This window comes from Pungitius pungitius, chromosome 6 (genome assembly GCF_949316345.1).
Source record: "Pungitius pungitius chromosome 6, fPunPun2.1, whole genome shotgun sequence".
Classification (NCBI taxonomy): domain Eukaryota; kingdom Metazoa; phylum Chordata; class Actinopteri; order Perciformes; family Gasterosteidae; genus Pungitius; species Pungitius pungitius.
Window position 1 is genome coordinate 22,484,974 of NC_084905.1, and position 27,079 is coordinate 22,512,052.

Genomic DNA, 27,079 nt, shown 5'->3' on the forward strand with positions numbered 1-27,079 from the left:
CCAGACTCCCTGATTTGTTCTTTAGGGTACCACCTCAACAACGTCACACACACACACACACACACACACACACACACACACACACACACACACACGTAGTTATTACTTACTTCTGGAAAGTGTAACATTATCGATGACAAAGTCGATTGGAATAACACACATATTGCATATATAATCATAAGAATAAAGAGTAAAAGTACAAATACAAATGTATTAAATAAAATGATTTAATAAACATTTTTCATTTTTGAGGCCAAATGGGATTTACTGCGTTCACATGGAAGCGAAACTAAAGTTTCAGCATTGACGAGTCAATGGTTTCCACCAAGATCCCAAGTGAAGTAGGGACTGGCAGCTTGGTGGGAGGAGACCAAAGGTCTGCAGCAGGTAGCACGCTCACCTGGGACCACAAAGAGACGCAGTCGCCACGAGATGAAGCTTTTTCTGGACTACATCGTGCTGAAGGCTTTGTTCACTGGGACAGGGTGGCAGCAGAGGTGAATAAAAGAGATAATGGATGCCTCTGTGGGTGCCCATGTTTGTGGCTTTTTTCCCAACAAAGACAGGCGGAGATCATTTGTTGGCCAGATTTAATGTGGAAGCTGCTGCTAGAAAAGTTCCTTGAAAGTGAAACTGGTGTGAAGCAGAGGCAGCATGTGGTACATCAACGTGTAGAGTCCTGGAGCCCATTCCGATTCAGACAGACCAAAAATATAAGGTTTAAAGATGTTATATTTGGTGTGTGTTGGTAGATTCTTCAGTAGATTCACCCCTCTTGCTGCAGTTGAGTTGGTCAGAGAAGGAACCACATTCATAGTGTCCTGTGCTGAAAGGTCTATGAGGTTTGTGCTTCAGGCTGAGCAGACCATTAGCATTCTGCTCCCAGAGTTCAGGCAATTTCAATGGAACTGCGTTGGTTGTCATGTTCAGTCAACTTTGGATACGTCCAAAAAAATCTTCATTAACGTAATTTGTAATAACTCTATTTTCCTCCACATAAAGTAGACAACAGTAATATGCTCCTCCTCTTCCTGCTGGATGTTTTCTTCTGCAGGTTTTTTAGAACAAATGAACACGTCAGATGTGCTCTGGTATTTCCTCTGGCTCCTCCACCATGAAACCTCCACAACAGTTGAATAGAAGGAAACGCTTCTCACGACTCCCCCCCCCACCCTCCCAACACTCACTTCCCTTCAGCTCCTCTGCTCGGCTCATCTGGAGCTGGAGGACTCATGAAGGAAGATGGACGCCCGGGTTCTGCTCTTCTTCATCCTGCTGGGATGCAGCCGTATGTGTGAGTTCTGAGCTGGTGGTGCTGGTGGAGCTGGTGGTGCTGGTGGTGCTGGTGGAGCTGGTGGTGCTGGTGGAGCTGGTGGTGCTGGTGGAGCTGGTGGTGCTGGTGGTGCTGGTGGAGCTGGTGGTGCTGGTGGTGCTGGTGGAGCTGGTGGTGCTGGTGGTGCTGGTGGTGCTGGTGGAGCTGGTGGTGCTGGTGGTGCTGGTGGAGCTGGTGGTGCTGGTGGAGCTGGTGGAGCTGGTGGTGCTGGTGGTGCTGGTGGTGCTGGTGGTGCTGGTGGTGCTGGTGGAGCTGGTGGTGCTGGTGGAGCTGGTGGAGCTGGTGGTGCTGGTGGAGCTGGTGGAGCTGGTGGTGCTGGTGGTGCTGGTGGAGCTGGTGGAGCTGGTGGAGCTTATGCTTATGATGACGATCAGAGATGATAAAGTACAGACTCACGTACCGGAGCTAATGACCTTATTTAAAAAAGACCTTCAAGAAGAAGTCCATTTTAATGAATAAGTGATCTTTGTTTGTTCACCAAAAGAAACGATAAAACTATATTCATATGATAACACCATTTTATTATTGTTCTACAGTGTGAAGCCTGTTAATAATTATACACAGCAATATTGTAACAATGTAATAACAATTATAATATACACATACCACTCTTCATTACTGATGATAACATCTAAATGAATGGACAGAAGTGGCTTTTTATTATTAATGACATGATGGAAGAAGCATGTTAACTGTTACATTTAATACTTTATTGAAGTAATACATAGTTTGCTTTACGTAATGTAATGAAGTATGAATAGAAAGCAATAGCTTTTGTTGTGTAGTGCTGTTAATGACTTCAAACATTTCTTTTTATGGATACATATATATTCCAACACAAAATGGATTTCTTCTTTTTACAGAAAGTATCATTTATTAGTCACAACTGCAATTCTCTTGTTGAATCCTTTTTACAATGCATAAAATAATTGTTATAATGCATTATGAGTTACTCTCTGTCACAGAAATGTTACATTTTCAGTTCACGCGAATGAAAACAAACCAACCATTTTTATTCAATGTGTTTTGGTTTGTTGGAAACTCTATTAATTACCTTACCTTAATTTCATTAGCATTTTCTAGCTTAGTTTTTCTCAAATATTCTTTGGAGAGCTAATATCATGGAGCCAAATCCAGGTCTAAAAATGTGATCATTTGAATAACAAATGTGAAACTGAAATCATTAAGCGAGTCAAAACTATATTCAACCCGAAAGTAACTTAAATACTTTTTAATCTAGTTATTTTTAGAATTTGAATACATTGTTGTATTTTTCAATGTTTTTAATGTTTAAGACCTAAACATTTGTTTTTTAAACCTTTGACCTAGATGTGGCTCCTTAGACATCACTTCCTGTTCGCCCCAGTATCTGCACTCACTCTCATTTTTTAAGTTTCCTTTTGTGAAACAATAGATTGAGGCTCTGAAGTTTACCTGACACGCTACCTGTTTAACATCAGTTTCTCTCAACAGAAAGACCTTGAGTTTACACTTCCTGTCATTGTTCATTCCTTCAGTTCAACAGGAAGATTGTCAGCAATCTACTTCCTGTCAGAGTTCCCCTCTTCTCTTAGTTCTCTCCAGATGAATCATCATAAAGTCATGATGTTATGTTTATGTTTTTAAAGTTTGTTTTTCAGGGATCAGGTACTCACTAGATTTAACAATCTCAATGTCCATTCTGTGGATGTTCCTGCATTTTTAATTCCACATGCAATATTGATTGTATACCATACGTTTACTATGTGGGTTCAGAGATTGTCACTTGAGAATCATTTAAAAACACTGAACAATAATTCAAAACAATAACACTGGAATGTTAGCATAACAATTATTCCTGATAATCTGTATTTTCAGTGAGACATAATCTGGTCTGTACTTTAATATCCACAGTCACGCTGGTGTTTCTGCAATAGTTGAAATCATTTGAATTTATCCATCAGAAACCATTTGTCGAGAACTCAAAATACCATCCATGGTTTTATTATTATTATTATCATTAGAATTCATTCACCTATTTGTCTGTAGACGTTGTAATTGCCATTTAACTCAAGTCTTTTTCTCCTTATCTCTCAGACACCACTTCTGTCTCCACCTTCTACTCATCCATCCTTAAACAGACAGAACTCTCCAGTGCCGTCTACACCATCACTAGTCCTGGCGTGACCTACACTAACCAGCAAGGATCCGACACTGTAAAAAGCCACCGGACCGCTAGACAAGGGACATCGTCAGAGGTCCTCAGCTCAGACTCAACATACAGGAACCAGATCACCAAACCTTCAACCAGGACGTTGGTCACTACACACTTTACTCCTGAGGTTTCAACTTCAGTTGCAGAGCTGTCAGCTTCAACCGGTGGCCATATTGTTTCCTCGAGTCCGACTGCGCTCACCTTGTTGAGGTCCTACAATGTTTCCAGGAGGCCGTCTACTACAAATGTCCTTCAACCTGGGATGAAAGCCGGAACGACATCAGGAAACAGTGACTTCTCTACTGCATTCTCATCCTCAATTAGCAATGATCTTAAATCTGAAACTTCAGCTGTGACTCAGGGTTCCTTCACTGCTTTCTCAGAGACAAATAACCTTCTGGGTACCTCCAAGGTCACAGTTAACTCAAAGGTCACCACCTCGTCTGAGGTCACCTCTATGGTACCTGTAACCTCTGAGGTCAACATCAAGTCTGATACCATCTCCGAGGATCCAATCACCTCCGAGTTCAGCATCTCCTCTGAGGTCACATCCAATTTTACTGTTAGTAGTACTGTGGTTTCTGACACTGAGTCAAACCAAGATTCAACTTATACAACTAATTCAATGCATGGCAAGAATCTTTCGCCTGCATCCAGCACCTCTACGCCTCCTCCCACGGCAGCTCAGGTGCCTTCAACACAAAATATGTTGCTTACATCCATCATGGAGATATATCCTCCATCAACTTGGAAACCCCCGACAACCATTTCCCAGAGGTCACCCAGAACATCCCTGCCGCTGACAACGGCCTCTGCTGTTCATCTGAAGGTCTCAGAGACCGAAGGTATAAAACGCACATCTCCATCAGCCAGGCCGGTGTCTTCAAGAAGGATCATCATCTCAACTCAACCCACCAACACCACCACCATTACAACCAGTACAATGAGTATAACACCTGTAGCTCCAACAACAACAACGGCTTCAACGCCAACCCCACCCACTACCATGCCTGTAACAACATATACTTCCACTACAGCATCTTCAACCGGAAAACATGCAGCCATGACCACAACCATCAAAATCACTCCACCCACGACTCCATCTACCATTACAGCCAGTGCAACACCTGTAGCTCCAACAACCAGAACAATCTCAACGCCAACCCCACCCACTACCATCCCTGTAACAACATATACTTCCACTACAGCATCTACAACCAGAAAACATGCAGCCATGACAACAACCATCACAATCACTCCACCCACGACTCCATCTACCATTACAGCCAGTGCAACACCTGTAGCTCCAACAACCAGAACAATCTCAATGCCAACCCCACCCACTACCATCCCTGTAACCAGAGAACACGCAGCCACGACAACTATCAAAACTACTCCACCCACCAACACAACCAACACAACCAGTTCAACCAGTACAACACCTGTAACTCCAAATACCACCAGAACGACAATAACCGCTCCTTCTCCTTTGGCTACAACTGCACCTCAACCAACGATTTTATCATCGACCACCTCTACACGTGTTAGTATTTTTGTTATAGATAATATTTAAACAAACAACATCTTTATTGATAACAATAGTAATAATAATGATAAGAATATTTAATAATATCCAATAATATTCCTTCCTGTTTCAGGCCTCTCGTTGCTCCATGAACTTCACTGAGGTCCACTCTAGTTCCAGCTCAGTCGTGGTGACCTTCACCACGACCGGTGTCTCCTGCTCCTTCAGCCTGTCTGTGGACTCTAGGACTGAGGCTTCTGAGTGTGACCGGGAGGGAGATTCTGAGACCAGCTTTACCTGTCAGGTAACAGATCTGGATCCCGGGACTTTGTACCGTTTAACTGTGACATCCAGTGAAGACCAAGAGAGGATACGCTGCTCGGTGCGCACAGGTGAGTTAAATAGCTTTATTATCATTGTTAGATATGACGCTCCTGCTTCTGTTAACAATTTCCTTCTTATTGTCACAACCGTGGAGAAAAAAGGAAATGCAGACTTAACAAAATACAAAAATAATTTTTTCACAAACAAAAAATGGAGGGCAAAACACAGAATAGGACCTCACCAACATACTAAAACACATACAACGTAATGACTCAACAAAGGACAAGGGACACACATGGGTGGTGCAGGTGATTGGACACAGGTGGAAACCATCATGCACATTGCAGATAATCAGGGGATGACAGGACAAAGCAGGAAGTGAAGCTAACCCAGGGACACAAGATATAGGGGGCAAGAGTAGGGGTGCAAGAACTAGCAAAGTCGGGCATCAGGGTGCAGGGACTGGCGGAGTCGGGGGCAGGTGTCGGGGAGACAGATTCAGAGGTCGCTGTGGCCCAGCAGGAACGGGGGTGTGCTGCTTTCTATGGTCCGGTGACCTCTGAGGAAGTGAAGCTGAAGTGAAGCTGAACCAGGGACACAAGAGACAGGAAACTAAAAATAAAACAGGACACAAACCCACACTGTGACACTTATGCATTAACAGTGTCCATAGAAGGTAATGGGGCGTTGCCCCACCATGAGTCACTGAAAAAAATATATATATATATTCATTTTTTGTTGTTTATTATATTAAAAAAACATCTTAAGAATAATCAATATTTGTGTTTTTGATAGGTGGATTAAATACCCGGTAGTTTTTGTAAATTAAGATATCTGCACAAAATACATGCTTTTCCTGCATGTCCTCTCTACTTGTCTCAGCGGGCTCGGGCCGGGTCCCAAAGAGGGTCTAAGAAGCTGTAAGACAATCACTGATAAAGTCAATAGTCAACATCATAATTTTAGCATCCTAAAAAAATAGATATTTGGGCCAGCCCTTTGCCGCCCTGCTGCCTCTGGTCAGGGCGACGCGCCGCTTAACAGAACAAGAGCGACCAGCGGCAGCGTCCTTCCAAGAAGACCCGACCCAAACACAAACAGCAAAATAAAATGAGGAATGATGGTTAAAACAGTAACATGGACTAAAAGCAATACTATTCTGCAGTTGTTAAAGAATTAAGGAAAGGAAAACAAAGGAAAACATCCATGTCAGAGGCACAAGCATGCAGCGTATGTGGAATGCATCGGTCAGACACAGCCAAACACCAAAAAGGACACGAATGCAGGTAGACGAGGGTCCACCGGCAAGTTCAAGACCGACAGACAGGTTACAGCACACAGATCAAGGGAAGCGATGTGATATTTGGACTTTTACTTGTCTTTGGAGTATTGTTTGTACACGAGTTTGATATTTCTTATAGTTTATCATTATTCTTTCATAGAATAACATTTCCTGTTCATAGATTTTAACATTGTTCATAATGTTTAACATTTTTTCATTTGTAGAGTAAAATCATTTATTACATTGTTTGTTCATAGATAGCAATTGTTCATACAGTTTAACATTGTTTGTCTCCTTAGGGAGGAAACATTAGGAACAGAAGGTCATAGTTCAGTGTGTGTTTCCTGTCCAGCTCCATGAAAATGTCTTTTAGACAATCTCATCAACTATCACTCTTAATCCTTCTGACACACACACGCACACACACACACACACACACACACACACACACACACACACACACACACACACAAAGTGACAAACACGCACACACACACACACACACACACACGCACGCACACACACAAACAAGCATGTATACAATGAAATCTCTCTGAGCCGTATTTGTGTTATAGATAGATAAAATGTATGTTTTTAATACATTTTATCCCCTACTCTTGTCTCAGACCCAGTGGGTCCGGCTCAGTTGGAACTCCAGCTGGACCAGGTCCATAGTGGTTCTCCAGGTCTTCGGGTGTCCTGGTCTCGTTCTGCAGGTCATGTGGACTGGTATGATGTCATTCTCGAAAACACTAGCTCTGGAACCACCCTTAGGACCAGAATCATGGACTCTGCAATGCCCAAGTCTGGCTTCAGCGATCTGGTACCTGGGGCTTTGTACAACGTCAGCGTGGTGGCTTCAGCTGGGAACAAGAGCGCTCCTCCTGTCCACAGGATGGCCTCTACAGGTTAGATACACCTGGACTCTCAACTGTCTTAACCTGATGACACCAGACACTTTTAAAACATCCTCATTTAATATGTAATAATGTAGGTATATAGCCATAGTAACCCTGTCTGTCTGTCCTTTAGCTCCGTCGTGCGTCCTCGACCTCCAGGTGGCGTCCTTGTCCTTATTTAGCCTCCATGTCTCCTGGCGAAGTGGTCTGGGCCAATCAGAGCATTTGAGGGTTCTGCTGCTGTATCAGGACCGGATTGTTCTGAAGAACTTCACTCTGCCAAACACTGTGACGTCCGCCAAGCTGGAAGGGCTGCAGCCCGGAACCCGTTACACCGTCACCGTGGTGACAGAGGCTGTTGGCCTGACCAGCTCCGCCTCCAAACAGGTCATCACAGGTAGAAATCTGAGTGAAACCTTAAACATCCTTATTTCTGTCCAACATGTGAAACAGCAACTCTGACATTAAATTAAATTATTAATTTAAATATTGAGCTGGAACTAAATTAATTAAATTAAATTAAGAGAGAAACCTGATGATGATGAATGATGAAACCAGAGAATAAGAAAGAATGATAATATCATTTTATACCTATCTATACCCCCCCCCCCCCCCACACACACACACAGTGCCAGCACCAGTCTCAAATCTGAGGTTGAACAACAACGGCAGCTCAGACAGTCTACAGGCCTCCTGGGTGTCACCTGAAGGGGGCGTGGACGTCTATCTGGCAACCCTGTTGGCTCTGGGGTCGGTCCCCCAGGAGCGCAGTCTGCCTCTCAACACCACCTGGGTGGTCTTTGATGGTTTGACCCCTGGGCGCAGCTACCGGCTGTGTATCAAGACCATTGCTGGAGGACTGAGCTCAGAGACCAGTACCAGCGGGACCACAGGTACATGTTTTCCAACAGCATGACACCATGAATATGTTTCAGTGTGCGGCCTTTGTTTTAATGACTGTTCCCCAACGTTTTTCAGTGTGTAGTCTTTGTTTTGATGACAGTTCCCTGTCATGTTTCACCGTGGGGTCTGTTTTAATGATAGTTGTCCCTCATGTTTCAGTCCCTCAGTCGGTATCGACTCTCTCAATGACGCCTCTCAGTGACGGCAGGACTCTGAGGATCGGCTGGTCGCCCCCCAGAGGAGACTGGGAAAACTACAGTGTCCTGCTGAGGGACGGTTTGTCAGTTCTGGTAAATCAGACCATTGGTAAACTGAGCAGGGAGCACCTCTTCTCTCCCCCTAGTCTCGTGCCCGGCAGACTCTACGGGGCAGAGGTCACAGTCCACAGTGGCATTCTGGGTAACACTGCTCGCTGCCATAGACGACTGGGTGAGTTCACATTCACACATTCTGTTGTTGTATTTGTGTGAAACAAGACATATAAGGTCATAAACACTTACGTTATGAATAACATCTTTGATTCTTGTGCTGAATAATAATTTGTTTTATCTTTGTTTTCCTTTAGCCCCCCGTCCTGTCCAGCAGCTGCTCGTCCGTCACGCTGATGAGACCTCTCTGAGCGTCTTCTGGAGTCCACCAGATGGTGAATGGGACAGGTTCACCGTGGTGCTGAGAGAAGTGGATCACGGTACTCTTGTGGCTCAGAGGAGCCTCACCTCAGAGGCCAGCGAGTTTACCTTCAGCACCCTTACTTCAGCACACCTGTATGCCATCACCGTGACAACCCACAGCGCTGACCTGACCAACTCTACCTCTGTGACCGCCTGGACCAGTACGTCTGATTGATATGTCCTTGTGACATGTTGACACCTCCAACATCAAACCACGAGCTTCCCCCGTCTCACTCTGCGCGGACACACAATCTATATGTCAATGTATAACATTTATACCTGTCCTTTTAGTTCCAGCTCAGGTTAACAGGCTGCAGGTCTCAAGTGGTACAAGCACCGACAGCTTGCAGACGTGGTGGGATCGAGGCACCGGGGACCCAGACTCGTACCGTGTACTGCTGGTCCAGGACAGCAGCGTCATCAAGAACGAGAGCGTGTGGGCCAATGCCACTGGCATCAGCTTCCAGGCTCTAAGGCCAGGAACTCTGTACAGAGTGGTGTTGACCAGCGTCAGAGCCGGACAGACCTCCAGACAAACCGTGGCAGAGGGACGCACAGGTAAAACCGAAACCATCACATTGATGCTCTCTTCAATATAATTAATATATGTATTCATCCGTACATCTATCAATCTATGTAGTTAGTTTTTAATGTATGTATTTAGCAATTCATGCATGCTGCTGGGGGGCAGAGAATCGTAAACGTTGAATCCCCGCCCCTTAGAGGGATCCACAATCAGAAGCTTGATTTCTGCATCCACAGCAACCACAATCACAATTTCACTAGCAAGGACCACGCACACTAGCTGAACTGTTTAACAATTTATTTGCAAGACGTGAACAATAGGATTTGAAAGTTGATACGTCTGGCGGTTGGATGGGTTATGGGGAGTTACACAGGGATCCTGTCAGGGCCCTACGAACATGCTGGAAAAAGAGGGAGAGAGAAAAGAAAAACAAAAGGGTTTTAGAATGCGTACTCGAGAACAAGAAGAGTGGGTTAGGCTGTGTTTACAGGAATACCGGTAGAAGCGTTCCGGTGAGCTTCACTTCACTAGCAAGGACCACGCACACCAACTGAACTGTTTAACAATTTTAAATGCGAGATGTGAGCGATAGGATTTGTTGATACGTCTGGGGGTCGGATGGGTTGTGAGGAACTATGCCAGAGGACCCAGGACATCTGGGGTTGGCAATCCACCCAAAACTCCCATGTGTGAGGTGTGATGAGCGGCTTAAAGAGCTTTGATATCCCAGCTGATACCAGTGGTATACTTTCGAGGACCAACAGCTCATGATTTTTGAATAGGTGAGTATGTAGAATGGGTCTCGAATGGACTCAGGGGTGGCTGTGTTTTAGGGTAGACGGGTGCGGTTCAGCCAGATTTGTTGGTTTTCGTTCACTTTGAGTATAATGTTATGGTGTCCTTCTGAAAGAAAGTATAGGGTGTGCAAGTATGACGCTGTGTGTTGAAGCTGAGGTAAATGTTTGAAATGAATGAGAAAAGTAATGAAATCTGTCACGTAGACCTGATCAAACGACGGGAGGGTTGTCTGAATGAATCCGGATAAAGAGGAATGCCATCTTGCTGTGAACCATCTCCCAACGTATAAGCCCCCAAAGACCCAAAGACAGAAGGAGCTGCGTCGGTGTACAAATGTAAATCGTGTGCATGTGTTAACGTGCGTCTTTACGTTACCTCATTGCCTTGCCTCGTCGTGTTACTTCATTGCATTGCTTCACTTTGTTGCATTGTGTTATCTCGTTGGGTTTCGTCACCTCGCCTTGTCTCACTGCGTTGTGTTGCCTCGCTGCGATGCTGTGAGCTGGCATCCCGGTGCCGACTGCTTGTATCCATGAATGGCGCGCTTGGGAGGCGTAAAGCCCTGGCATCCCGGTGCCAGAGGTTATGCCAAGCAGTTGGGGTGAGCCTCAGCTACGGCTTGCGTTACTGAGTTACAATCGCATTACATTTGCAGAGAGGGGCCCCAGCATCTCAGTGCTGGGTGCTCCTGCTGAGCTGGCTGGAGAGGTTGAGGATTGTAGCTGTGAGCTGGCGTCCCGGTATAGCGTGCGTGGTAGTGGTGATTTCCATTTTGTGTTGCAATGCACTATACTGCTGGGGGCAGTATTACCCCCATGTTTAACTGCAACCAAGGCAAGTAATAATGTGCAGCATGTATCTACAGGAGTAGGTTGTTGCTGTAATGTTGTGAGTGAGTGTCAGAGTAAGACTGGTGTGCATGTGTCTCACCCCCCCTCAGCCCCAGCTGCAGTGGGTGAGGTCACAGTCAGTAACAACGGCCGTATGGACTTCCTGAGCGTGTCATGGCGTCCGCCCCCCGGGGAGCTCGACGGTTACCTGGTGACACTGAGTGACCGGCAGAGGACCCTTCACACCGTCTCGGTCTCCAAATCCAGTCCAGAGTGTGTCTTCAACTCTCTGGTGTCGGGACGTCTCTACAACATCTCCATTGCCTCCCGCAGTGGCCCCCACCTTAACCACACCTTCATCCAGGAGAGAACGCGTACGTACCTCATGCACTGGGTCAGCTATCTCCAGGTCTTCTTGCAGGTCTACCTGCCAACTGCAGGTCTGCCTTTGAACAGAAAAGGCTTCATCACAAGGATCTTAGACTGGATTGGAAATACATCAGGACTGAATAATCGCAAAAACTACATTCAAACTACTAATAAATGTAATGCACAATAAAATGACTAAATCCTCAGGTAATATTTCTGCAAAGATGATTCATTAGAAGCTATTCTCTTATATCATGAATATGTATGTTAGTGATGTAGGAAGTGTTCTATGTTTCATCTTGTAATTTCTCAGAGCCGTCGCAGGTCCAGAACCCAACAGCGACCCACGCAGCGCGCGACGACTACCTGAAGGTGTACTGGCATCAAGCGTCTGGAGACTTTGACTTCTACCAGGTGTCCATCAAACACAACAACTTGTTCCTGCAGAACAAGACGGTTCTGAGGACGCAGAACGAGTGTGTGTTCAAAGGCCTGGTGCCCGGCCGACTCTACACGGTGCTGGTGAGCACCTGGAGTGGGAAGTACGAAACCAGTGCCTCTACTCACGGGCGGACCTGTGAGTGACCTTTGATCCCTCCGATACACAAATACCAACATGTGAAGTGACGAGGTGAATTTTCCTGACCCACAGCTGCTTTGTGCAGCTGTCTCTGCTGTTTTCACGTGGTCAGCAGGTGTATGACATGTTGGGTTAGTGGAGAGGTTAGCACCTGTTTCCTCTATGAAGCTGTGACATTATTTTAAATGTGTTTTTCTGGCCATGAAAATATATCTGCTGGATTAGTCTCTTGTTACAAGAACAGGGTCAGCTGGCTAAAACTTTCTCTGCTCCCATCCTCCAGTTGCAGCAGCCGTCCGCTCCCTGGTTCTTGCTGGACGGGGTACCGAGGACCTGCGTGTGGCGTGGTCCGCCGCCCCGGGTGACGTGGATCACTACGAGGTGCAGCTGCTGTTCAATGACATGAAGGTGCTTCCTCCGATCACTTTGGGCAGCGGCGTAGGGGAGTGTCTGCTGTCATCACTCACACCCGGACGCCTCTACAAGATCCTGGTTTCTACTTTCAGCGGCCCCAACCAAAGAGCCCAGTTCATCGAGGGCCGCACAGGTCAGGCTGCTGTGATGAGGAGGGAAGGGGAAGAATATGGCAGTTATACTGAAGGAGTGCGGCAGTGTGTTACAATCAGATTGTATTATAGTGTGATAGTGTTACTGTATTACAGGGTTACATTATTATAATTTTAAAATGCTATTGTATTATAATGTTAGTGTTTCAGTATTTAAGGGTTATAGTGTTACAGTGTGATTGTGTTATAATGTCATAGTGCTACAGTGTCATAGTGTTTCATTTATGCAGTGTCAGTGGTATAGCGTTACAGTATTATAGTGTTATGATGTGATAGTATTACAATGTTGCAGTGTTACAGTGTTACACTGTTATATTGCGGACATGATACAGTGGATCAGTGTTGTAGTGTTTCTGGTATTTGTGTTCCTTGCCTTTACAGGACTGTGTAAAATCACTACAACATTCGGCTCCTTCTTTTTTACATCCGTAGAGCTGTTACAAATCATTGTAGACATACTTAAACTACTACCAGAGCTCCTTACTCCTGTAGGGCAGAAGGTCAAAGGTTAAACGTGTCTTTTCCCTCTTTAGTTCCCAGTAAAGTGAAAAACATCCACATCAGTAACAGTGGAGACAGCAGCAGTCTGAGGGTGAGCTGGACCTCAGGTCAGGGCGACGTGGACCACTACTCCGTGTCTCTGTCCCAAGAAGACAGACAGCTTGACGTCCGGACCGTCCTCAAACACCACAGTGAGGTGACGTTTGGCTCCTTACAGCCGGGACAGAAGTACCGAGTGACGGTGCAGTCGGTCAGTGGAGAGCTGCTTAACAACAGCACGGCCACGGGGCGCACAGGTACTCCAACATACTACACACTACGCCATAGGTACTAATACATACTACACTCTACTACACAGTACTACAACATACTACACTCTACTATAAAGGTACTATACAGTACTACTGCTGAGTTCTCAAGTACTACAACATGCATGAACTTTGTTTGTAAATAGTGAACAACCTTTTGATAACTACTTTAGTGTTTCTATATCTGCAGTACTAGACTGCACATAGATTAGTACTAAAGTATTTATACTGGTTTAGAACAACAATCACTGTATCAGAGCTCATAAAGTAATGTTGTATCATGGCTGATAAAAGTTTCAAAGAATCAAAGTGTACTATTACATGACTTGACTTAATATTTAACATTGACTTATGAAACATAATATGTTGTCCTACTTGTGGACTTGTACACGTTTGTACTTGTACAGACAGTAGTTGTTGAAACATGTCATTCACTTGTGTACTTGTACTGACCCCCCTCCTTCCTCCGTGTCCTAAGTGCCTTCGGCCGTGACGGCGCTCCAGGTGGAGGAGCTCCGCCTCTCCTGCAGCCTTCAGGTGAGCTGGCAGGCAGCTCTGGGCGTGTCTGACGGATACGTCTTGCAGCTCCTGGACCAGCAGGGCGCTGTGCTGACCAACTGCTCTCAGCCCTCTGGACTCACCGGGTTCAGGTTCCACGGGCTCATCCCGGGAAAGAGCTACCGGGTCCTGGTCCAGACCACCAGTGGGGGGGTCCACAGCCGGGCAGTCAGCACAGGGGCTCGAACACGTGAGACATCCTGTTAATGATTCAGAGTGGAAAACGGACACATGGTCTGAATATCTGAATACTTAGAGTCTAATGCGTCTGTTTGTCGGGAGCAGAAGTTGTGAGAAAAAAATAAATCCTAAAGAAAAAAATAGCATAAAAGCTGTGACACAAAAAGACAAAATTAAAACATTTGTGGTAAGTTGTAATTTGTAGAGAAAGGATAATAAGGAAATTGTAACATTTTGATATATTTCTGTATGTATTATGTCATACAACGCAGTGATCCCCCCCTCCCTTCCCATCAGGTCCTGCTCCGGTCACTGACCTCTCCATCAAAGCCAATAGCACCACCTACCTCTCATTCTGCTGGTCTCCACCTGACGGAGAGTTTGACTTCTACAATGTCTTCTTGTATCAAAGAGACGAGTCGCTGCAGGACAGACGACTCGTCCAGTCCACTAGTCAGCAGGTCTCCTTCCAGGGCCTCAGACCGGGGGCTCCCTATAGAGTGGTGGTGGTGACCCACAGCGGGGAGCTGACCAGCCAGTCAGCCGTATGGGCCCGGACAGGTAATGTGTGTGTGTGGGGGGGGGGGGGGGGTTGTAGAATTAGTAATCAGGTTCAAACCCCAAAGGGTTTGCTCCTCGGCTGAAGGTCTGAGCACATGAGGTGTTCATGGATGTTTCTCATGAGTCGTGCAGAAGCATTTGGTCATTTTTTTTTATAGCCGTCCACCCTCTTGTGCGCAGTCCCGGCAGCCGTGGTGTCCCTGAGAGCTCACAGTGGAAACCAGTCCGATGCTCTGTGGGTGGACTGGGGCCGAGGCAGTGGAGATCTGAGTGGGTATCTGCTATATCTCTACGACCCCGAAGGCGCTCTGAGGGCAGAGCAGAAGCTGGGCTTTGAGGCCACAGGGTTCGTCTTCTCAGGTTTGGTGCCGGGCCGGTTGTACCGAGCTGAGGTGCTGAGCCTCAGCGGGGGGCTGAGCAACCGAGCCAGCACCCTGGGGAGGACTGGTAAGATGTTACTGAGGGTCATGGGGGGGTTGTAGAAGGTAATGGGAGGCATGTATATAATGATATACATTCAAATATCCTTTCAGGCTATATCATATAATACTGTAGATTATCATTTAAGATCACAAAGCCTCATAGAATATCATATAATAACATATATAATATAACATGAGACGTCATAGTAGAGTCAGAGTTCAGAGGTTCTCAGCTGAGGGTTATTATTATTATGACTTGATGCTTTTAGTCCAGAGGTCTGATTTCTGTCCTCCTCAGCTCCCAAACCTCCCAACTCCTTCTTGTTCGGGGGGGTCACCAACACCTCCTTGGAGGTCACATGGAGTGGCCCGGTCAACTCCGACTTCGACGACTTCGACCTGCAGTGGATACCTCGAGACCGGCTGTCCGTCATCGACCCATACCATAGCCGTACTTCTGGCAGTCGCATCCTCGGGGGCATGTTCCCAGGGAGGCTATACACCTTCAGCCTGCGCAGCATCAGTGGCTCTGTGGGTGGGGCTACAATGGGGGGGGCCACGCCCACCTACAGCACAGCCATTCACAGCAGCATCCGGACGAGTAGGTGGCAGCACTTTGCAAGAAGATTCACAAATCTGTGCCAGTGGTAACACAATCTGAATGTAAAAAATCTAATTTTGAAAAAAAAAAATGAATCATCAGCTGACTTACATTCGGTCATGAAAAATAGACATTTAATATTGCGGATTAAATATAATGTTATTAACACGAAAACAAGTTTACATTTTCAAAAACATCCAACTATGCAGTAGATACAGAATCAAACTTTCACAAGCGAAAGTTTGATTCTGTTTGTATTTTTTGTGCATATGTTCCAGGATATTTTCTACTGAGTCATTTCTGCTTGATTGAAAAAATCTTGTATGAATCACAAGATGATCAGACCGTTCAAACATCATTTTAAAAGACCGACTGCAGCGAGATGATTTATGGAAACACGAACATTCAGATTGTGGGGAAGAAGAATATTAACAACAATAATAAAAATCATAATGATGAAAATAGTGTACAGTTTACAAACAATAGCTAATTATGGGATTCTGTTCAGATTCTTACATCTTACTACATTAATAACAAGTTCCCTGTATGTGCATATCATTACCACATTGTGACTACTTGCACTTGTATTCCCCTCAGAGCCGGAGCGGGTCCACAGCCTCCACTGCCGGCCTCAGAGCTCCACCTCCATCAGCTGCTCCTGGGGGCCCCCGGAGGCCGACTTTGACTCCTACACCATTGAGTGTCTCCACCAGGAATCACGGGTCCTAGTCTACTCACGCAGAACTGGCAGAGATTCCGCCTCCTACCTCATCACCCAGCTGGAGCCACACAAACACTACATTGTCTCTGTGAAGGTGATCTCGGACCAGACCACCAGTGAGGAGGCCCGGGACAGTGTGGTGACCATGATTGACCGTAAGGACAGCAACACCCTTCTGAAGTCCTAAAGGAAGTGATATAATGTTAACCTGTGACCCCCTTCAATGGGTCCTCAGGTCCTCCGGTGCCCCCCCCCAGTACCCGAATTAGTGACCGGACCGCCGTGGTCACCAGGTCCTCCATCTTCTTCAGGTTTAACTGCAGCTGGTTCAGTGACGTCAACGGAGCCATCAGGTTCTTCACGGTGGTGGTGGCTGAGTCGCAAGGTATATACAAATATGCACACACACATGTTATTATTGATTCCCGGACCTACTCTGTATTTGTCCTACCTGTCGATCAAAAAAACATTCATAATGGGAGAAGTATTCATTTAAACTCAGCACTTAGCATTGATATTTGTACCTTTGTGTGTGTGTTTGTGTATGAATACGTGGTTCTGCTCTGACGTGTAAAGGAGCAGATGATGAACAGCCAGACCAGCAGCACCCCCTCCCCTCCTACCTCCACTATAAATACAATAGCTCCATCAAATCCTACCAGACCGGCTTCTTCCCAAGCCGCTGCTTTGAGGATCCCAGTTCCATTGGCTTGGAGTTGAATGTGGGCTCAGGAATGGACTCGCTGGGTGGTCCCTGTGACCCCAACGAGTCAGTCCTGGATCCAGAGACCAGGAGAGAGCTGAACCTCTTCTGTGATGGACCACTGAAGCCCAGAACCTCCTACAGGTACTGTATGAAGCCCAATCCCTCATGATTACATGCCCCCTAGGCTAGATAAGGGCTAAAAGACTGAATGTGGAAAAATACGATGCAAAAAGTGAAAAAAAATCGTCAAACTTGAAAATATGGATTTTAATCTGAAAATATAAAATGTAACTGAAAAATGTAGTGATTATCAAAAAATATATATGAGTGAAGAAAGACAAAAAAGAAGTTATTCAAAAAAGAAAGAACGATAAGTTCTAAACGATATACTAGTTTCATTTACAATACAATTTTTTAATCATGATCAAAACATTTGGCCTGGATTTGTCTCTAATGTGTGTAGACCAGAGAAAAAGGTCAATAAGTCAAAGCCTTTGTACAAAGACAGAGGTTTTAATAACAGATATAAACACCATCAGATAGAACCTCCATCAGATAGAACCACCCTCCGTTAGAACCTCCATCAGATAGAACCACCATCCGTTAGAACCTCCATCAGATAGAACCACCCTCCGTTAGAACCACCCTCCGTTAGAACCTCCATCCGTTAGAACCTCCATCAGATAGAACCACCATCCGTTAGAACCTCCATCAGATAGAACCACCCTCCGTTAGAACCTCCATCAGATAGAACCACCATCAGTTAGAACCTCCATCAGATAGAACCACCATCAGATAGAACCACCATCAGTTAGAACCACCCTCCGTTAGAACCTCCATCAGATAGAACCTCCATCAGATAGAACCACCATCCGTTAGAACCTCCATCAGATAGAACCTCCACCAGTTAGAACCATCATCAGATAGAACCAGAGAGGGAAAGTCGGTAACATTGTTTTATTACAGTACACCTTCAATACAGAAAGATAATGGACGTTGAAGTAACAATCAGACCTCTCAACTTTTATTTCTAACAACCATAGCTGTGTAAACGAGTCAGAAGGTATAAAGATGCTATGTTTATGTTTTAGGACGTAACTTAGTCTATAATGTTTCTATGATTTGAATGAATACTCCAGTATCTGTTTCTGCAGGCTCAGCATCCGAGCCTTCACTCAGCTGTTTGATGAAGACGAGAAGGACTTCAGCTCTCCTTTGTACAGCGACACATTCTTGTCACTGCCTGTGGTCACAGAGGCAGGTGAGAGAGAGAGATAAAATGTATAGGAATTATGATTTCTGATTGCAGAAAAGGTTGTTTCCTTGGTTGAAGGCCTTCATTGTTCCCTCACTCAGAGCCTCTGAGCGGTGTGATGGAAGGCATCAGTGCCGCCATGTTTCTCATACTCATGATGGTGGGAGTCACCGGCGTACTGCTCTACAGACGAGCCGCTCGCAAACCGTGAGTCTCCACAAGCTGACGCCCTGAGAGGCAGAAGGTTACGCATCAACCTCCTCACTAACACTAAAAACAGTTCTCATTACTGTCATATCTGTGCTTCTCTCTACTGGAGTGAAACACTACAAACCTCCTCACTAACAATAGTAACAGTAATTGTAGTAATTGCCTGATGTCTGTCCTCTGATTGGTTGCCAGCACAGGTGTGTTCTCTATAAACATGCTGCTCCACTTCCATCCTCAAGTGAGGTGACATCTTCGTGTGATGCTGCTGTGTTTCAGAGTTCAAGACAGATCGACAGTCAGAATGAATGTGAGAAGAGAGACAACAACCTCAGTCCACCTGGGAGCCAGAGGGTAAAATATATTACTACTACTACTGCTACTGTAGTACCTAGCTTATTATGCTGCATAATATCACTAAGAATACTACCGCTAATACACCACTAATTATACTGAATACTGTGAGTTATTAAATGTTAATATTAAGACTATTGCTAACAACATACCGTAGATAGATGTCAGTATTAACTTCAGTGCTACTTTTAATAATCCTAATGCAAATGTTACATTTGAGATGAATACTACTAATATGAGTGCGCCTTCCAGTAAAATGGAAATATTATAATAATTTCTTCCTTGTATTCCTTAGAAACCGTCGCGTCTCAAGGTGAGAAAATCAAACTTCTTCTCCTCTATTTTAGTTGTACCAGTTTGTTTTTTAGTTAAAATATTTGCTTTGTGTCTTTCAGTCCGATTAGGATTGTGAACTTTGAGAGTCACTACAACAAACTGCAGGCCGACTCCAACTACCTGCTGTCAGAGGAGTATGAGGTGATGATGTCGTAGTTACATATTATCAAGAGGTGATGATGTCATACATTACATCTTATCACGAGAAGGTGATGATGTCATACATTACATTACATGTGTCAGGGATGATGCTGGAGCAGGCGGAAGCAGGACTCAAAAGCAGAGGTTCTCGATCAAAAAGAGTGCTCTTTATTCCAGACAAAACTGATAACGTGCTCCAACAGCGTGGGACATATAGACAATGACACGACACAGGACAACAGGCACACAGGGCTTAAATACACAAGGGAGGTGCAGGTGATTGGACACAGGTGGAATCAATCAGGCAATCACAGGACAAGGCAGGAAGTGAAGTTACCCAGGAACAACAAGAGACGTGAAAACTACAAAATAAACCAGGAAGAGAGACCAAACCGTGACAGAACCCCCCCCTCAAGGACCGAATTCCAGACGGTCCTCAAGGGGAACAGAACCAGAGAAACACAGACAAGGGGAGGGAGGGTGGGAACCCAACGATCTTGGACCGCGCAGGGAACTCAGGGTGATGGTGGCCACTCGTCGGGTCCCTCGGGGGGTCTACCGCTACGGCGACCGGGCTTCAGGGTCTCGGGGGGGCGACCGCTACGGCGGCCGGGCTTCAGGGTCTCGGGGGGTCTGCCGGGTCGGCGGCCGGGCCTCGGGGTCTCGGGGGCCCTGCCGGGTCGGCGGCCGGGCCTCGGGGTCTCGGGGGCCCTGCCGGGTCGGCGACCGGGCCCCGGGGTCTCGGGGGCCCTGCCGGGTCGGCGACCGGGCCTCGGAGTGGCGGTGAGCGCCGAGCTGTGCGGCTGCGGCGTCGTCGCGGCGGGGGGCGCCGAGCTGTGCGGCTCCGGCGTCGTCGCGGCGGGGGGCGCCGAGCTGTGCGGCTCCGGCGTCGTCGCGGCGGGGGGCGCCGAGCTGTGCGGCTCCGGCGTCGTCGCGGCGGGGGGCGCCGAGCTGTGCGGCTCCGGCGTCGTCGCGGCGAGGGGCGCCGAGCTGTGCGGCTCCGGCGTCGTCATCGTCGTGGCGGGGGGCGCCGAGCTGTGCGGCTCCGGCGTCGTCGTGGCGGGGGACGCCGAGCTGTGCGGCTGCGGCGTCGTCGCGGCGGGGGGCGCCGAGCTGTGCGGCTCCGGCGTCGTCGCGGCGGGGGGCGCCGAGCTGTGCGGCTCCGGCGTCGTCGCGGCGGGGGGCGCCGAGCTGTGCGGCTCCGGCGTCGTCGCGGCGGGGGGCGCCGAGCTGTGCGGCTCCGGCGTCGTCGCGGCGAGGGGCGCCGAGCTGTGCGGCTCCGGCGTCGTCATCGTCGTGGCGGGGGGCGCCGAGCTGTGCGGCTCCGGCGTCGTCGTGGCGGGGGGCGCCGAGCTGAGCGGCTCCGGCGTCGTCGTGGCGAGGGGCGCCGAGCTGTGCGGCTCCGGCGTCGTCGTGGCGGGGGACGCCGAGCAGTGCGGCTGCGGCGTCGTCGTGGCGTGGGGCTCCGGCCCAACCCCTGACCCCACCCCCCCTTCAAGGACCGACTTCCAGGCGGTCACAAGAGGGTGGGAGGGAGGGGTCATCGTCGGGGGCCGTGGGGGCGGGGAAGGAGACTGGACTCTGGGGGCCGTGGGGGCGGGGAAGGAGACTGGACTCTGGGGGCCGGAACGGGCGGAGACTGGACTCTGGGGGCCGGAACGGGCGGAGACTGGACTCTGGGGGCCGGAACGGGCGGAGACTGGACTCTGGGGGCCGGAACGGGCGGAGACTGGACTCTGGGGGCCGGAACGGGCGCTGACGGGCGTCTCGGCGCCGGAACGGGCGCTGACGGGCGTCTTGGCGCCGGAACGGGCGCTGACGGGCGTCTCGGCGCTGGAACGGGCTGGGGCGAGCGTCTTTGGGCCGGGTCAGGAGCCGGGGCTGGAGGGGTTCGTCTCCTCCTCCTCCTCGGGCTCTTCCTCGGGTTGAGGAGGTCCCTTATCTCCAGGCACGCCCTCTGATAGCCCCTGGGACCAAAAATGAAGTTCGTCTTGCGCTGGAAAAAAGGGCTCCTCACATCCAGGTATTCCGGGCCCAAGTCGTACCAGGAGTCTGCTGAGTCCTTCTTTGGTCGTGTCATTCTGTCAGGGATGATGCTGGAGCAGGCGGAAGCAGGACTCAAAAGCAGAGGTTCTCGATCAAAAAGAGTGCTCTTTATTCCAGACAAAACTGATAACGTGCTCCAACAGCGTGGGACATATAGACAATGACACGACACAGGACAACAGGCACACAGGGCTTAAATACACAAGGGAGGTGCAGGTGATTGGACACAGGTGGAATCAATCAGGCAATCACAGGACAAGGCAGGAAGTGAAGTTACCCAGGAACAACAAGAGACGTGAAAACTACAAAATAAACCAGGAAGAGAGACCAAACCGTGACAACATGTTTTTTAGCTGACACTTTTATCTAAAGAGACTTACATTGCATTATAACCCATGCGTTACATTTTGACTGGGGAGCAAATCGGGGTCAGGTGTCTCGCTCAGGGACACTTCCACATGTCACATGGGGCAACCTTGCAGCTCCCAGCGCATCAAACTACTCCATGCGCCACCATCGCCAATGTACATATTATAAAGAGGAGGTGATGATGTCATACATTACATATTATAAAGAGGTGATGATGTCATACGTTACATATTATAAAAAGGTGATTATGTGACATAGTATAAAGGGAAACATCAAACTTTATTACATTATCAGACTCTGATGATTTAATAATACTAACAAAACTTTACTTCAAATGTGTAGGATGTACTTAAATGAAATAAGACACTTTATTTAAAAACAGGTGCATATCGGTCTGTGGGGTAAAGTTGTGGGACAACTTACCAGATAAGATCAAAGATTGTAAACATATTGCACAGTTCAAAAAACATCTTAAAATATACGCATTAGCCAATCATGAGATGTGTGAAAATATTCAGTGATGGAAATTTAAATTGTATTTATTTGTGCGTGTGCGTGCGTGTGTGTGTGTGTGTGTGTGTGTGAGTGTGTGTACTAATGTATATAATATATAGGTGTATGTATGATGAACAGAGGAGTGATTTTAATCTTCAACGTAATATATACTAATTGAGAATATTAATAAACGTAGGAGGTGTGTCCGCTAAATGTGCAAGTAAAATAATAAAGGTTTGTAAACATATATAGGAAATTACGTTGATCATGTAAAAGAGTCATTTAACTGAAAGACAGGGGTAGGGACCTATAAGCTTTTGCTTCCCTCTACTCCTTTTCTTGAACAAAAGGGGACTTTTTCATTTTATTTTGTGGTCTGTCTATGTTGATTTTTAAATATCTTATTTGTTAATGTCTACATGTTCAAGAAATAAAATGCTTCCATCAATCAATTTACCTCTCATGTCCTTCCGTGTTGTTTTCTTCAGGATCTGAAAGATGTGGGTCGTAACCAGCCGCTGGACTCGGCTCTGCTACCGGAGAACCGCGGCAAGAACCGGTACAACAACATCCTGCCCTGTGAGTGAGCCGCATTAACACCAAGAGAAGAAGAAGAAGCCTGTGTGGTGCTGACGGTGTTTCTGTCTCCAGATGACTCTACAAGGGTGAAGCTTTCCTACGTGGATGATGATCCGTGGTCCGACTACATCAACGCCAGCTACATGCCTGTAGGATGGTTTATGGATTCATGTATTGATTACTCCACCAGCTGATCTCTAAGGAAGAGCTCCACTTCCTCCTTTTCTCTCCAAGTACTTGTTTCAGAGTAACTAAGTACATTTAATCAAATACTCGTTTCAGAGAGTAACTAAGTACATTTAATGTGACTAAACATTAAGTTTAGTGTGATTATAAACTAACTATACATTTGGTTTAGTGGATGTTGTGACATTTGGCTTCTCTAGCTTGCACATATTCTGTAATATGTTAAATTACAGTTAAATTAGCTTGAAGAAATAAAAGTCGGGTTATACTAGTTAATACATTTGTTTGCTCTTGTTTTGAGTGCATTGATTTTTTGACGATTTTCTTTGCCTTAAGATTGCGATATTACTTTTAGCTAAAAGTTCACAGCTTAACCAATTTTAATTTAAAATTGCCCCAAAATGTTCCTCTGTCACCTGAAATATATCATTCTTAAATGAAAATGAAAGGTTGAAGCAGGGGTGTGATCTGCTAGACTGCCCATGTTCACACGGTGTGTCCAGTGTACCAGCAGAGTAGCACCTCATCTGGTCCTAAGCCTTGAATTCTTTCTCTGCTTCAGTTCTTTCTCTGCTTCCTGTATGTTTCAGTAATATTTTGGCTTCCTGTATGTTTCAGTAATATTTTGGCTTCCTGTATGTTTCAGTAATATCTCTGCTTCCAGTATATTTTATTAATTTCTCTACTTCCTGTATGATTTAGTTGTTTCTCTGCTTCCTGTATGTTTCAGGGGAATAACTCTCGAAGGGAGTACATTGCAACACAAGGTCCTCTTCCTGGAACTAAAGATGATTTCTGGAAGATGTTGTGGGAGCAAAACGTCCACAACATAGTGATGGTCACTCAGTGTGTGGAGAAAGGCAGGGTGAGTATGAAGGTCACCATTACTCTGTGGGAAGCCTCAGCAGCACTCAACCTTCCTCCTCTTCTCAACCTGTATGCAGGTAAAGTGTGACCACTACTGGCCCTTCGATCAGGACCCTCTGTACTACGGAGACCTCATCGTCCAGATGTTGTCAGAGTCGGTTCTTCCTGAGTGGACCATAAGGGAGTTCAACATCTGCAGCGTACGTCACCTACAAGGACTATGAACGCTTATTAATCGACTTCTTAATTAAAACGTGTTCATGAATTATATACTGGTTATTAGTTAGCTAATGTTTTAGCATTGTATGTATGTGTGTGTGTGTGTGTGTGTGTGTGTGTGGGTGTGTTTGTGTGTGTGTGTGTGTGTGTGTGTGTGTAACTGCGGGTCAGGAGGAGCAGCTGAGTTTCACCCGACTGGTGCGTCAGTTCCACTACACGGTTTGGCCGGATCACGGAGTCCCAGAGACCACTCACTCCCTCGTCCAGTTTGTGCGGACGGTGCGGGACTTTGTCAACAGAAGTCCCGGATCTGGACCTGCAGTGGTCCACTGCAGGTACAGGGACGCAAACACTGTCCACCTCCACTATGTCTGTCCTCATCTGTGCATTACAAAGGGAATATAACATTGAATAATTACAACTTCCATCCTGCCACAAAGTCCTGTTGATTCTTTATTAATGTGTCAGTCAGTGCTTCTTTCATGGGGTCTGGTGTGTTTGTCAGTGCCGGGGTGGGTCGTACTGGGACCTTCATCGTTCTGGATCGAGTTCTGCAGCAGCTGGACACCAGAGACGCGCTGGACATCTACGGCTCCGTCTTTGACCTGCGACTCCACCGGTCACACATGGTGCAGACGGAGGTGAGGTGCTATACCATGCTACACAGCTGTGTTATACTATATAATACCATACTATAGTTTACTACATAATAATACTATTCTGATATACTATGTTATACCCTACTATGGTATACTACGATACTGCAATATAATGCTATGCTTTACTATGCTGTATTATTATAGTATACCATACTCTATCTTGTATTATCTTATACTATATAGTATACTAAGATAGAGTAAGGTATACTATAATAGTATACCGTACTCTACCGTATAGTATACAGTGTATACTATACTATAACATACTATATATTGACATAGTTTTTCCTCCACCTTTCCGCAGAGTCAGTATGCGTATCTCCATCAGTGTGTACGCGACGTTCTTAGAGCCAGGAAGCTCCACAGCGAGCAGGAGAACCTCCTCTACCCCAACTACGCAAATGTCAACTACAAGCCTGAAAGAGGTAGGGGATTATTAAACTACACCTGTAGCTCATCAACCATCAAACTACACCTTTAGCTGATTAACCATCAAACTACACCTTTAGCTGATTAACCATCAACCATCAAACTACACCTTTAGCTGATTAACCATCAAACTATACCTTTAACTAATCAACCATCAACCATCAAACTACACCTTTAGCTGATCAACCATCAAACTACACTTTTAGCTGATTAACCATCAAACTACACTTTTAGCTGATTAACCATCAAACTACACCTTTAGCTGATTAACCATCAAACTATACCTTTAACTAATCAACCATCAACCATCAAACTACACCTTTAGCTGATTAACCATCAAACTACACCTTTAACTAATCAACCATCAAACTACACCTTTAGCTGATCAACCATCAAACTACACATTTAGCTGATTAACCATCAAACTACACCTTTAGCTGATTAACCATCAAACTACACCTTTAGCTGATTAACCATCAAACTATACCTTTAACTAATCAACCATCAACCATCAAACTACACCTTTAGCTGATCAACCATCAAACTACACTTTTAGCTGATTAACCATCAAACTACACTTTTAGCTGATTAACCATCAAACTACACCTTTAGCTGATTAACCATCAAACTATACCTTTAACTAATCAACCATCAACCATCAAACTACACCTTTAGCTGATTAACCATCAAACTACACCTTTAACTAATCAACCATCAAACTACACCTTTAGCTGATCAACCATCAAACTACACATTTAGCTGATTAACCATCAAACTACACCTTTAGCTGATTAACCATCAAACTACACCTTTAGCTGATTAACCATCAAACTACACCTTTAGCTGATTAACCATCAACCATCAAACTACACCTTTAGCTGATTAACCATCAAACTACACCTTTAGCTGATTAACCATCAACCATCAAACTACACCTTTAGCTGATTAACCATCAAACTACACCTTTAGCTGATTTAGAGACATTAAAGTTAAAAAATCTATTTCACACATATATCTATTTTTTTCATATAAATATGTTGATCTTTTTCCGACAGAAACCCTCTGCAGACGTTAAAGATTGATATGATCAATACGATCGTTATGTTAGACTATTGATCAATGCTTTCTCTTTATTTATGTAAAATGCAGAATTTATATTCAACTGAACTGTAAATTTATTTCATATCTGTATTTGTATATATTTCATTATATAGATTTATTTCTAACTTATGTTTTTTGTTGTGTTTTATTTTAAAATTAATATTTCAGTTATTACACTAATTATATAAAACAATCACACAATAGGAAGATGAATTATATGCAAATATATTTGATCAAAAACTATTAGTGTGTTTATTATAAATGTATGTATCAAATATTTCAACTGTATTTTGTTGTTTATGGACATGTGATCGCAGTTAATTAAACACCACAGAAGAAGTATTTCTCTGATTTGTTCTTTATAAAGAACCTGATTCATTACTGAAGTACAACATCAATGTACTATTCTTTATACTTCTCCTTGCCTATTATTGCACTTTATACTATACTATCTCAGTGGTACTCACTCTATACTGTA

The 27,079-nt window shown here is 45.7% G+C and overlaps 2 protein-coding genes across 2 annotated transcripts; both read left to right on the forward strand.

Annotated features, from left to right (window-relative positions):
• Positions 1-1,174: 1,174 nt before the first annotated feature.
• Positions 1,175-6,206, forward strand: LOC119196090 (mucin-2-like). Its single transcript, XM_037451510.2, has 3 exons — positions 1,175-1,294; positions 3,410-5,070; positions 5,186-6,206. The coding sequence occupies exons 1-3, from the start codon at positions 1,243-1,245 to the stop codon at positions 5,642-5,644; spliced, it is 2,172 nt and encodes a 723-aa protein (XP_037307407.2). The 5' UTR covers positions 1,175-1,242; the 3' UTR covers positions 5,645-6,206.
• A 1,093-nt stretch (positions 6,207-7,299) lies between these two features.
• Positions 7,300-26,943, forward strand: LOC119196089 (receptor-type tyrosine-protein phosphatase beta-like). The gene is made up of 30 exons (XM_037451509.2): positions 7,300-7,566; positions 7,691-7,954; positions 8,187-8,450; positions 8,620-8,889; positions 9,026-9,292; positions 9,423-9,689; positions 11,396-11,659; positions 11,968-12,231; positions 12,518-12,781; positions 13,334-13,597; positions 14,088-14,357; positions 14,645-14,908; positions 15,089-15,355; positions 15,629-15,931; positions 16,529-16,807; positions 16,888-17,037; positions 17,229-17,499; positions 18,513-18,619; positions 18,715-18,820; positions 19,100-19,174; positions 19,470-19,487; positions 19,570-19,651; positions 23,050-23,140; positions 23,213-23,289; positions 24,057-24,191; positions 24,271-24,393; positions 24,584-24,747; positions 24,918-25,053; positions 25,376-25,496; positions 26,556-26,943. Exons 1-30 carry the CDS (start codon positions 7,443-7,445, stop codon positions 26,573-26,575), a joined length of 5,571 nt encoding a protein of 1,856 aa, XP_037307406.1. The 5' UTR covers positions 7,300-7,442; the 3' UTR covers positions 26,576-26,943.
• Positions 26,944-27,079: the final 136 nt, after the last annotated feature.

What these genes read in the sequence shown, in the direction of transcription:
- LOC119196090 (XM_037451510.2), top strand. Translation starts at nt 1,243, where the DNA reads ATGGACGCCCGGGTTCTGCTCTTCTTCATCCTGCTGGGATGCAGCCGT. An exon ending in GCTGGGATGCAGCCGTATGT is followed by an intron (nt 1,295 to 3,409) that starts GTGAGTTCTGAG and finishes CTTATCTCTCAG; the next exon opens with ACACCACTTCTGTCTCCACC. An exon ending in CATCGACCACCTCTACACGT is followed by an intron (nt 5,071 to 5,185) that starts GTTAGTATTTTT and finishes TTCCTGTTTCAG; the next exon opens with GCCTCTCGTTGCTCCATGAA.
- LOC119196089 (XM_037451509.2), top strand. Translation starts at nt 7,443, where the DNA reads ATGGACTCTGCAATGCCCAAGTCTGGCTTCAGCGATCTGGTACCTGGG. An exon ending in CTCTACTCACGGGCGGACCT is followed by an intron (nt 12,232 to 12,517) that starts GTGAGTGACCTT and finishes CCCATCCTCCAG; the next exon opens with TTGCAGCAGCCGTCCGCTCC. An exon ending in AGTGTGTGGAGAAAGGCAGG is followed by an intron (nt 24,192 to 24,270) that starts GTGAGTATGAAG and finishes ACCTGTATGCAG; the next exon opens with GTAAAGTGTGACCACTACTG.